A 13476-nucleotide genomic window follows, 5' to 3' on the forward strand; every position below is an offset into this window, starting at 1 on the left:
CCCCCCCCCCCCCCCAGTCTCTGTACCAACTGTGTGTTGAGTACCAAAGCCTTCATGATTTTTGGCTTTTTTCAAGACCATCAGATGCCCTTTGGTATATTTCACAATTTTCCATACAGCCTCAGGAGATCTAGGAGAAAACCTTAACTTGCATAAAACTTTTCACAGCTTCTATAAACCTAGATTTATTTCCATCTCCCTGAGTACCTCATTTGTCACTGCTAATGAAAGTAATATAATAGGTCATGAAGCTAACTATAAGGTACAAGATGATAGCAAACATGTATTCCTTTTTTGTAGAATCAGGGCAAGTGAGAGCATCTGGAAGCTTCAGGACAGAAAACTACTATATCCTTGTATGAATGGGAGAAAATGTGATTTCTAGGGTGGCAATCTCAGGCTGGAATTTTCTTCCTGGAACTACAACCCTTGCTTTTTTTTAATTTTTTTTTTTTTTTTTGAGAGAGAGAGAGACAGCATGAGTTGGGGAGGTACAGAGAGAGGGGGAGACAGAATCACAAGCAGGCTCCATGCTGTCAGTGCAGAGCCCAACATGAGCCTCGAACTCATGAACTGCAGGATCACAACAGGATCTTGAACAGGAATCAAGAGTCGGATATTTAACCAACTGAGCTGCCCAGGCACTCCAGTCCCTTGCTTTTTTGGAAATGGTTTTCACCAGACTAGTATACCAGCATCCTTTGTTTTTACCAGCATAATTGAAATTCTTCTTCTCATATTCATATTACCATATGTTCTTGCATGTTGTTAAAAATAGTTTTCTCCGGGCCTATATGGAATATTGACTATTGTAACTACTTTAATAAAAAAGGAGGAGCTTCATATTGTTTTGAGCATCAATTAGCTTCCACCCATAGTTTGCATGCCTATATCCATTTTCATAATTGTGGAATTTTTTGTAAAGTTTAAATGTTAATTATTATAGGATAGAAAATCAATAAGTAGACCTACAAAGAGCACAGGATAGTGTAGTTAGGTGCTAGTCAGAGTTGAGCCAAGTACTAAATAAACTCTGATTATTTTTCCTTTCATTCATACCCTTTTGTTTCCGTATAGTTAATAATTGCCTTACTTTTAGTTCCCCTGTATTTTTTGTGCACATTGGAAGTCAACCCCAAATTCTCTATTTGGTCTAAATCTCCCCTCGATGTTTATTTGCACTAGGTAGTCTTCTCCTTGAAGATCTATGGTGGAACTGTTTGACCTCCTTTAATCTGGATTAGTTGTCCTTTTTGCCAGCATTTATCATAAATGTGAGAAATTCCTTTCTTTGTTTCCAAAGTTGGATCTTTCCTTTATTTGCCCTCTTTCTTTCTTGGTGTACCCCCTAATTTTGATGGATCGGTCTCCAGTAGCTTCTTAGAAAGAGATGTGTAAAGTAAAATTTTGAGATGTCCTATGTTTGAAAATATTTTATCTTCCTATATGTTGACTGGTAACTAAGTATAGATGGTTTTGGTTAGCAGTAACTTTTCTACAGAGTACTGCAGGAAATCTTCCATTGTCTTCTAGCTTCCACAATTGCTGTTTAAAAAGTCATAACTGGGGCATCTGGGTGGCTTAGTCAGTTAAGCGTCCGACTTTCACTTAGGTCATGATCTCGCGGTTCGTGGGTTCGAGCCCCGCGTCGGGCTCTCTGCTGACTGCCAGCTCAGGGCCTGGAGCCTGTTTCAGTCTGTGACTCCCTCTCTCTCTGACCCTCCCCTGCTCACGCTGTCTCTCTCTCTCTCTCTCTCTCCTAGAAATAAATAAAATTAAAAAAAAAATAAAAAGTCATAACTACTTTGATTACTGATCCTTTGTATATCCCCTAATTTTTTCCTCTGAAAGTTTTTAGAATCCTCTTTTTGCCCAGTATGCTTGTTATGGGTCTGTATTCATCCATTGTTCTGGGCCTTCAGTGTGCTATTTCAGTCTAGGAACATCCTTCATTCCTGGAAAAGAGTTTTTTATCTCTGTTACCAAGTTTTTTTTTCCAAGAGCTCTTTTACTTTGTCTTTAAATGTTTCTTTTTAAAATTAATAAATATGGGGTGCCTGGGTGGCTCAGTGGGTTAGGTGTCCCAACTCTTGGTTTCGGCTCAGGTCATGATCTCACAGTTTTGTGAGTTCAAGTTGGGGGGGGGGTGGTTAATATAATTTATTGTCAAGTTGGCTAACATACAGTATATACAGTGTGCCCTTGGTTTTAGGGGTATATTCCTGTCATTCATCACTTACATACAACACCCAGTGTTCATCCTAACATATACCCTCCTCAGTGTCCATCACCCCCTTTCCCCTCTCCCCCACTACCCCCTCCATGAACCCTCAGTTCTCTGTATTTAAGAGCCTCTTATGGTTTGCCTTCCTCCCTCTTTGTAACTATTCTTCCCCTTCCCTTCCCCCATGGGCTTTTAAGTTTCTCAAGTTCCACATATGAGTGAATACATATGATATCTGTCTTTCTCTGATGGACTTATTTCACTTAATATAATACCCTCCAGTTCCATCCACATTGCTGCAAATGGCAGGATTTCATTCTTTCTCATTGCCAAGTAGTATTCCATTGTATAGATAAACCACATCTTCTTTTTCCAATCATTAGTTGACGGACATTTAGATAGCCTTGGTTTTGTTTATTCTCTATGTAGTCTTATTTTCTCTCAGGTTGCTTTTTGGGGGGGAAAGTAGAGTCGCTTTTGGCTATTTTGGTGCTTATCTCTCTTATTAGAATATCTCCATAAGTGTGTGGTAAACCTTGGGAGTCTATGTTGTGACAGTCTCAACAGCTGATGGAAGCTGAATCCATGGGAGAACTCGGCATTTCTGCACTTCCCTGTTCTTAGAAAATACCTTATCAGTGTCTTTAAGTCTTTCCTCTTGGGCTGGATGGGTTTTCCAGAGAAGACTTCCAGTTTCCCACGTGAAGGATAAAGACCAAGATGCCCAGTTTTTAGAAGACCAGTGTGGAAAATAGCCAGGGTCTTTGCGTTCAGCATATGTTCATTTAGTGCCATTGTTGCGTTTTGATGCCGTTGCCTCCCAGCTGTGCTGGGTGTCTTCGCCCAGAGACCCTCTGTTTTATCTCTCCGCTATGTAACCTGCAGTGTAGAGTCTAAATTTCTCTTAGAGAACTTACAAACCATCATACTCCTCTTCCCTTACGTCCTTTCATCCTCGCTCAGGGAAGCCTTGTACTGTCATTGCAGAACTTAGTGAGGAGTCTTTCTTTTTTGGTAAATATGCTTAAATAGGATTGCTCTTCTCTACTGCTAGTTTAGGATTCAGCTTTCCCAATTCTGCTAAGTCACTTAAAACCCATCCCTGGGCTAAAGTCATAGATTTAGATTAAAAATCATCCTCAAAGCATGATATACTTGCCTTATTTAATTAGTTAATTGGTTATCTTTGATTTTATAATCAGCATCTCTAACTTTCTACCCGCTCAGGAAGCCATAGATAGTACTCTTTGACCTCAGAAGTACTTTTCAATAATTAGAACTCACAAAAATGTCAGTACTTTAGTTAGCTCTTATAACCTTACTGCAATTAAATGTGGGGTTTCCATTAGACTTATTTAAATATCGAAAATCTCTACAAAGAGCCCTCTTTGTTGCCTTTGGGGAAATCTTGGGCCTTGGAGCCCAGGTTAAGGTTGCAGTTTTGATCACCATACAGTAAGACAGAAGTCTAAACTTTTTTTTTTCTTATTTTCCACTACAGGGATGTTATCAAGTGGTTGGTCAAAGTAGTGACTGAAGACGGATTAACTCAGCCCACAAGTGGGAATCAGACCTCTCCAGGAACAGGAATCTTGAAGGCCACCAGTAGCCATCCTTCACCCCAGCCTAACCTGACAAAGAACACCAATCAGCTGTAAGGGGCAGGCAGAAGTTGTCTTTCCCAGGGCTATTGGGATTTATTGCTTTAGAGAACAGCACCATTCCTAGAAGTTTCCACAAAGTTAGTAATCTCTTGTAATAGGCTGATTTTTACTAAAGACTATCTTAGTTTGACTAAAGGCTAAATTCTAATGCCAAAGCTAAACAAGGCACATGATTTCCCTCTTAGATGAATAGGACTTCACGAAGTGAACATAAATTCACAAAGTTGAAGTGAAACAAAAGCGAGGGGATGCTGCCCTCCATTCCCTGGATTCCAGGAGACACTGCAGGATTACAGCTCCTCATTACTTCAGCCGTCCAGCAACAGAAGAAGAGCAAGAGTCAGGGATAGTGGGTGTTCTGGCAGCCTGTAAGGACCTTCACGTCTCTCCTCCAGGCCTGGGAGAAGAGTAGCGGTTTAACCTGCAGATTCCAACAGGTTATAACAGCAATGGCTCAGACCACACTGAAAAGAGATTCCTGGCATTTCTGTTACAGGATTGAGGGTGGTTTGGGCATTTTTTTGAGAGAGGCCAGGATCTTAGAGTCCAAAGCTGTCATTGCACACATCACCTACTACTACTCCATGTCAGTCATATTGTTAAAAGCCAATCACACTTGACATTTCAAATACAGCGTTTGTGCCTAAATTCACAATGCTATTTTATAATCTGGTTGCATTGATCTGATTTACATATAAAGCCTACGGGTTTTAACTAATTGAAGAGACAATCTTATATCTAAAGGGAGAATGTTTAGAACAATAAAGCATTTGCTTGGCAGAGTGGGAAAGGCCCTAAAGTAGGGTTATCCGAGAACCTCAGTATACAGACCTAACAGAGAGGCAGACACTGTTCCTTCGTTGGAAGATAGTCTATATCATAATCTAAATTATTATTTATTATAAGTAAATATTAGGAGAAAGAAAAATAAACCCCTCTAAAAGTCAATTTCTCAGGATCTTAACAACAATAAGCACTACCATTTACCACTAATGAGTGTGTATCTGCCAAATATCTTACATAGCACTCACAACTTTCTGAAATAGGTGGTGTTATTTTCCATTTTTAGAAATGAGAAGACGGACTCAAAGCAGTTTAGTCATTTGTCAGAAGTTGACCAACTTCTTTTTTTTTTTTTTTAATGTTTTATTTATTTCTAGGAGAGAGAGAGAGACAGTGTGAGCAGGGGAGGGTCAGAGAGAGAGGGAGTCACAGACTGAAACAGGCTCCAGGCTCCGAGCTGGCAGTCAGCACAGAGCCCGACGCGGGGCTCGAACCCACGAACCGCGAGATCATGACCTAAGCGAAAGTCAGACGCTTAACCAACTAAGCCACCCAGGCGCCCCAGAAGTTGACCAACTTCTAATTGCAGAACCAGAATCTGATGCCACAGCCCCTGGGCCACCTCTTGTGTTACTATAGCTGCAGATTTTCTGATAACAGAGCCCTTTCTTCCACCACAAATAATGATGCATGTTAGAAAAGGCTGACTTCAGGCCAGGCCCACCTTTCTGAGGGGTGGCCTGCATTCTTTTGGCCACATCAACCTGGCTCCCTCCCACATTAGGGCTGATGGGAGAGAGGGTCACAGTCCACTAGTTGAAGTTCTGAGACTGACTTAGTAAAAGATGACTATAAGGGAACCAGGAGCAGGAGAACCATATGATAAATATGTATTTTCTCCCGTATCAAAGAAATTCAAATAATTGATAGTCATTCTGGACCTGTTTCTTCATCTGGAAAATAGAGAAGTTATAGGTTACATGATCCTTAAAGTTCTCTAGATCCTATTTTTTTAAATTTAAAAGTAGCTTGCTTTTACAGCTCAGCAGTTTGAGAGGTTCAGATAGTATGAGCTGGCAAAGGGATTAAGGAAGGTGAAATTGCTAAATAAAATTAGCATGCTGATGGTTCAAGTAGTTCTCCCTGACCTCGTATGTGCTTTACAAGATCCTTTAGTGCACTGGTGGGGGCACCCTCCCAGCTAGCAGGGCGGCTCCTTGCCAGACTGTCTCACTCACTTGTGTTCTGTGTTCTGCACTCAGGATTGTGTGTCAGCTGCAGAGGATGCTGTCCATCGCCGTAGAGGTGGACAGGACCCCCACCTGCAGCTCCAATAAAATTGCTGAGATGATGTTTGGGTTTGTGCTGGACATTCCTGAGAGGAGTCAGAGGTGAGTCTTACTTTCGTTTCTGTTTTATGTTCTGGGAACAGAATTTCAAAAGAAAATTCCAAACAGTAGTTAAATTGGGAAAAAAGAGAAGGACGGATAGTTTCTGCTCTTGAACCTTTTGAAAGAAAGAGGGTTTCAACTAATTATTTGAAACTAAGACGTAACCACTTGAGAACAGGCAGGATGCCTTAAATGGAACCTACAGTTTCTTACTTTATTCATTTGGCTGAGAACTTACTCACCCCTCAAGGTTCAGCTGTTCTCTGATCTTCAACCATAGGGCCTGATATAAATGTTCATTAAAGGCTTGGTGGATGAATGAAATAGGCATGTCCAATATTAGCAGAAGAAGAGGTGAGCCGAGGATGAAATAGTTGGGCCTGTAGAATAAGCTCAAACAATTAAGAATAAGGAACTCAATTTCTCTAAGAATATTAGTAAAGTGTTTCCTCTAGGAGGAGACAAAGAAATAGAGTTCTTGGCAGGGACCAGTGATTCTTTCTTTAAACCAGTAATTTTAGAATCCAGAGGAAAAATAAATGAATGAATGAATGAACATGAATTCATGAATAGTTGCTGGTATAGGAAGTAACCATGAGAGAGCCATTGTACAGTAGGGTGTCTTGGGGAAATGATCTCTGTCAGAGCTCCATGTGTGACTTCTGATCCCCATCCCATAAACTCCCAATTGGCAGGCAAGACTATGCTTATACAGTTCTGGTTCCTCTGTTAGAAGAGAATGTCATATCAAAATGTACTGTAATAGAGATTTAATTAAAATACCCCAGTGAGAATAAGAAAGACATTTATTGACTCCCTACAATGACATGTGTCATTGACACATTAACTATCTCATATTTTTATATGTTGTTCCTATTTAACAAATCAAAAAAATATTTAAAGTAGTGAAATGATTAGTCCACGGTTACACAGCTAATTGGATTAATAATACAAATTTAAACCCAGGACTTTTTAATCCCAAATTCAGTGTTCAAAGGAAGCAATATGTTATGGTGGTCAGACTGAAGGAAATGCTGTGCTTGCTCTATCACTTTGTCAGGAGTATTTCATTTGGTGGGTCCAACTCACATGCCATTCATTCATTTAAGCCTAGATTCTTATGAGAGATGGGAACTCTAAGGAATGGGTAACTATAAACACATTCAGACCTAACATTGACAAAAAATATTTAAATAAAGCCTGACCCTATTCTAAAATTCAGAAGGGGCAAATTGACAGGCACCCAAATTGTACTAGAAGATACTTTTATATAGCCTTTACCTTGGTTTATTTAAATTCTTTGAAGTTTAGGTATAATTTACGTACAATTAAATTATGTAAACTGATTTGCATAAGTATTCCATAGATTTTGACAAACGTATAACCCATGTGGCCTATCATTTTCTAGTGGCTCATTGATAGTATATAGCAATCCTGCTTCAACCTTGCTATATTCACTTATTATATCCAGCAGGAATACTTTTGTGGTTTTTTTAGGATTTTCTACAAACACAACCATATTGTCTGCAAATAAAAGCAGTTTAACCTCTTCCTTTCAAATCTGTATGCCTTTTGCTTCTTTTTCCTGCCATATTACATGGGCTAGCACCTCCAACAGCTTGTTGGAGAAGGATAAGAGCAGACATCCTTGCCTTATTCCTAATCTTAGTGGGAAAACAGTCAGTCTTTGACCAAGTATAATGTTAGCTGTAGATGTTTCATAGAAGGTTGTCTGTTAGATTGAGGAAGCTTCCTTCTATTTCTAGTTTCTGTGGTGGAATGTTTTATCAAGAATAGGTATTGAAACTTGTGAAATATGTTTTCTGCATCTATTGAGATAATCATAATTTTTCCCATTTATCACATTGATGTGGTGAATTATACTAATTAATTTCCTAATGTTAAACCAACCTTCCATTCCTGAAATCAAAATTGTACTTGATTGTGATATGTTACCCTTTTTGTGTATTGACAGATTCATTTACTAACATTTTATTAAGGGCTTTTGCATCTGTGTTTACAAGGAATACTGAGCTGTAGTTTTCTTATAATGTTCACCCTCATATTTAAAGAAATATAAATTAAAACAACACTGAGGTGCCATTTCTCACCTACCCAAATAGTAAGAATTTTGAAGTACAATAAATACACTCCAGTAGAGAGGTTTTGAGGGGCACCTTGCTGGCGCTTGGTAGAGCATATGACTCTTGATCTCAGAGTTGTGAATTCGAGCCCCATGTTGAGTGCACAGATTACTTAAACATAAAATCTTTAAAAAAGTGAGAGAGGTTTTGAGAAAGCATGTGAGCAAAACTCGCATGTTGCTGGTGGGAATGCAAATGGTGCAAACCTATTGGGAATTTTGCATTATCTAACAAACGAGATGAACATTTATCTCTTGACCCAGCAATCTCACTTGTAGGAATTTGCCCGGAAGATATACTTCTAACAGTATGAAAATACTACATGTAGGATATTCACTGCAGCATTGTTTATAATTATAAAACATTAGAAACAACCCAAATGCCCATTCACAGGGCAGTGGTTGAATACCCACAGGACATCTACACAATGGAGTATTATGCAGCTATAAAAAATAAAAATTAAAAGTAGGAGCAAAATTTCTGACCTGATTTCCAAAATACATTATTAAATTAAAAAGGCAAAATGCAAAAGAGCATGCATAGCAAATTATATATATCTTTTTCTAAGAAAAATTTTTAAATGTAGATGATTATGATAATTTGTCAAAAAAGGAACAAAGTTAAGAAAAACAGCAGATTGGAAAAAAAAAAAAAAGATAAATGGCAGGCTAATCAAATTGCTTACATCCAGGGGGTGGATGGCAGTGGGCTGGAAGAGAAAAGGTACTAGGCCAGAGTGGTAATGGTGGTGCTGGTGGTGGTGATGGTGTAATACTTCCAAGTATACTTCTTTGTATAGTTATAACTTTTTATATACTCAAAAAAGGAGAATAAGTCAACAAGAGAGTTGAAAGATATCAACAAGGGAGAGCCTAACATGGAATAAGACAAATAAACCTAATTGTGTTTTAAGTAAATAACGTAACTGGGGGTGAGGGGAGGCGTATGAGGGGAGGCATGTGAGGGAAAAACAAGCCCAAGTAACTTTTTTTTTTTTTTAATAATTATGGATTCACAGGAGGTTGCAAAAATTAATACAGAGAGGTCCTGTGTACCCTTCACCCTGTTTTTCCCCAGTGATTACATCTTATATAACTATAGTACAATATCACTAACAGGAAATTGACATAGGTATAATCCACAGATCCTATACAGATTTCACCCATTTTACATGCACTCATTTGTGTGCAGTGTGATCACATGTGTAGATTCATAGAGTCACATAACTACCAGCATAATCCAGGACTGTTCCATCACCACAAGGATCCCTTTCCTTTCATGGCCACACCATCCATCATCCCCAATCCCTGGCAACCACTAATCTGTCCAAGTAATTTAAAACACAGTATTTGGACTAAATATTCTCAGGCTAAAGAGAAAATGAAGTGTAAATAAATATTGAACTCTTTTTCACAGAGGTATAAGTTAACGAATTAAAAACTATCTTATATGTATTCTAGGATTAAACAAATAAATGTATTGTGGATAATGAGAGCCAAGTTTCTCACTGTCAGAGAAGAGAGTTACACATATGAAAAGGGGAAAGGATAGAAGGAACCCTGTGGTGCTGGATTGGAATTGGAGGTATCAATATGAACTTGTGGTTTCTAATAAGTATGGATAAAGAAATAGATATACATGTGTGACAGTGGTGTGTGTATGAGTGTGTGTATGCATTCATTCATCATTTTTCTAACTCTGCCCACTGAGAGAACATAAAAATAATTACACTTTAGTAGCAAAGTACCCACCTAGTACCCAGATCTTTGTTTCTAAATACCAATTTACACTAAGAGGAACAAGAGTTCCTTGAAGAAAAGGATACTTCCACAGCTGAGGTAGGGAAAAGTACAAGATGAGCCTGCAACATCTTGTGCCAGAAAGTAAGGAAATGTTCAGACATGTCACAAGACACACGAGCCAGCTTACAGGGTTTTGCTGACCAAATCTGGGATAATTTGGCATCAAAATAAACATTGACAGTAAAAGACTATAAACGATTAAAGAAAATAAGAATCTACGATTCTAATATGACAGGAAACAAGGAAGAGAAGGCACTTTCTTCCTTACAGTTGAAAGCCAACTAATGAGTATAAGAAGAAATGATGAGTTGGGGAAAAAATGCCATTTGACAGCCATCGTGATAATAGCTAGTATCACTATTAAAATGGTGAAAGTTTGTGGGGTACCAAGATATTTGCGTAATTTCAAAGTATACTGCCACAACATGCTCATTAACTATAAAGGGGAAAAAATAACTTTTTAGTGGAGGCCCTACCTTAGTCACTAAGTGATCAAAGTCAACACCAACAATAAGAAAAGTTGGCATCATGTGCCTTTTGATATGATGCACTGAGAAAAACAAAACCTAATTCTTGTGGTACTCTTGCCCCAAAATGTATAACCTCAGCTAATTGTGGGAAAATATCAAATCCCAAATGAGAAACATTTTATGAAAAACAACTGACCTGCACTTTTTAAAAATGTCAATGTCATGAAAGACAAAGTAAAGTTGAGGAACTAACTGTCAAAACAGATAATACAATTGTAATCTGTGATTTTCTTTTGTTATAAGTATCATTATGAGGACAATGAAAAAACTGATTAAAGTCTGTGGATAATATTATGTTAAAGTTAATTTCCTGATTTTGATCATTGTATTTGGTTATCTAAGAGAATGTCCTTGTTTTTAGGAATTATACACTGAAGTATTTAGGGGTAAATGGGCATCATGTCTGCAGCTTACTCTCAAATAGTTAAGAGAAATCAATAGAAAAGCAAAGATAAGGGGCGCCTGGGTGGCTTAGTCGGTTAAGCTTCCGACTTTCGCTTAGGTCATGATCTCGCGGTTCGTGGGTTCAAGCCCCGCGTCGGGCTCTGTGCTGACTGCCAGCTCAGAGCCTGGAGCCTGTTTTGGAGTCTGTGACTCCTTCTCTCTCTGACCCTCTCTTGCTCACGCTGTCTCTCTCTCTCTCCTAGAAATAAATAAAAAACATTTAAAAAATTAAAAAAAAAAAAGAAAAGCAAAGATAAAAGGATAAAGAAGATGTGATAAGCATTTGATGAAAAGCACTAATGGTGTTTGGGAATTCTTTGTACTATTCTTGCAACTCTTTGAGTCCAACAAAAAGTTAGGAAAAAAGGGTATGTTTATTGTAAGTAGCATATAGTCTGAGTATTTTTTTTTTAATGTTTTTATTTATTTCTAGGAGAGAGAGAGAGACAGCGTGAGCAGGGGAGGGTCAGAGAGAGAGGGAGTCACAGACTGAAACAGGCTCCAGGCTCTGAGCTGGCAGTCAGCACAGAGCCCGACGCAGGGCTCGAACCCACGAACCGCGAGATCATGACCTAAGCGAAAGTCGGACGCTCAACCGACTAAGCCACCCAGGCGCCCCTAGTCTGAGTATTTTTTAAAGCTTTTTCCTTTTAACGTCATTTTTGGGAAACAGAGAGCATGAGCAGGGGAAGAACAAAGACAGGGAGACACAGAATCTTAAGTAGCCTTCAGGCTCTGAGCTGTTAGCACAGAGCCTGATGCAGGGCTCAAGCTCATGGACCACGAGGTCATGAGCTGAGCTGAAATCATATGCTTAACTGACTCTGCCACCCTGGTGCCCCTAGTCTGGGATTTTTAGTCAGCTGACAATCCTTACCTTTTAATGGGAGTTATTTATTCCATTTACGTTTAATTGTTGGTTTTATATCTATTATCTTGCTGTTTGCTTCCTATTTGTCTCTCTCTCCTTTGTTCATTTTTACCTCCTTTTCTATCTTCTTTTGGACGAAATATTTTCTATTCCATTTAGTCTTTCTTATTGGCTTTTAGCTTTTTTTAATTAAAATTTTATTTTGGGACACCTGGGTGGCTCAGTCCATTAAGCATCCGACTTCAGCTCAGGTCATGATCTCCCACAAGCCCCGTGTTCAGGCTCTGTGCTGACATCTCAGACCTTGGAGCCTGCCTTGGATTCTGTGTCTCCTCTCTCTCTGCCCTCCTTCCCTCACACTCTGATTCTCTATCAAAAATAAATAAACATTTTTAAAAAATTGGGAGAGGAAGCACCTGGATGGTTCAGTCTGTTAAGTGCCCGACTTTGGCTCAGGTCATTATCTCACAGCTCATGGGTTCGAGCCCTGCATCGGGCTCTGTGCTCATAGCTCAGAGCCTAGAGCCTGCTTCAGATTCTGTGTCTCCCTCTCTGTCTCTACTCTGCTCATGCTCTCTTTCTCTCAAAAATAAAATAAACATTTAAAAAATGTTTATATTTTATTTTGACATAATTAGATATTTGCATTAGTTACAAGAAAGACCACAGAGAGATCCCATGTGCTCTTTAACCAGTTTCCCCAATGATCTCATTTCAAAACCGTAGTTCAGTCTCACAACCGGGACATTGAGACTGATACAAACAAGACACAGAACATTTTCATCACCACAAGGACTACTCATGTTGCCCTTTTATAGCCATAGGCACTTCCCTCCCACCCCATCCCTTCTCACCTCTGGCGACTAATCTGTTCTCCATTTTAACACTTTTTTCCCTTGTCGAATAATGTTTTATTGTGTGCTGGACATTATGAATGCTGTATTATTGAGAGTTTTTGTGGGTTGTTGGGTTTTTTTAAGAGTATTGAGTTTTATTCTGGCAATTAATTTGCTGGCAGATTTGCTTTCTCCTGTTGAGGCTTGTTTCTAGGATTTGTAAGGGTGGCTCAAAAGCAGGCCTTATTATAAAGGCTGGAGTCTGGAGGCCTAGTCCTTTTAGGGTCTCACCGAAGGTGCAAGGTGTTCAGTGAGGTCTCCTCACTCTGGCTCATTGAAACCCCGGTGTCTGTCAGCATTGGAAGATCTCCAGAATCTCCACTCAGCTCACAGTCCCTCCAGTTGCTGTTCTCTCTCAGGCTTTTGTGCTTCCTGGACGTGTGACAGAGCCCCTTTACACACATTGCTTGAGCTTTTCTTCTCCAACACGAATTCTGGCCACCTCAGCTGTCCTGACCTCAGTCTCTGCTCTGCCCCACAGCCCACTGCTCTGTGTTTGGGGCCCACACTTCCCTCTGCCTTAGTTAGAAAGTGCCCCTCATGAGAAATCTGGGGTGAATGTGAGGTTCGCCACTTCTGTTTCCCTTCTCTCAAGAATAACAGTCCTTTGAAGCAGCTTATCCAGTGTCTGAAAATAATTATTGCATATAGTTCTCCAGTTTATAATTGTTTATGGCAGGAGGGTAAATCCAATACCAGATAATCTGTGAATCTGGATGTCGGCCTT

At 39.4% G+C, this 13476-nt stretch overlaps 1 protein-coding gene across 2 annotated transcripts in view; it reads left to right on the forward strand.

Annotated features, from left to right (window-relative positions):
- SIMC1 (SUMO interacting motifs containing 1) overlaps positions 1-13476 on the forward strand; it is a 77636-nt gene that overhangs the window by 54421 nt on the left and 9739 nt on the right. The window contains exons 6-8 of one of the 2 annotated variants that reach the window (XM_039239811.1): positions 3726-3878; positions 5934-6062; positions 9667-9790. In XM_039239811.1, the coding sequence (XP_039095742.1) occupies positions 3726-3878; positions 5934-6062; positions 9667-9757 (373 nt within the window). In that variant the 3' untranslated portion in view covers positions 9758-9790. The remainder of the gene's footprint in view (positions 1-3725; positions 3879-5933; positions 6063-9666; positions 9791-13476) is intronic. The other variant, XM_039239810.1, reaches the window with a different exon arrangement.

This window comes from Hyaena hyaena, unplaced genomic scaffold, assembly GCF_003009895.1.
Source record: "Hyaena hyaena isolate Hyena2069 unplaced genomic scaffold, ASM300989v1 scaffold_160, whole genome shotgun sequence".
NCBI lineage: Eukaryota > Metazoa > Chordata > Mammalia > Carnivora > Hyaenidae > Hyaena > Hyaena hyaena.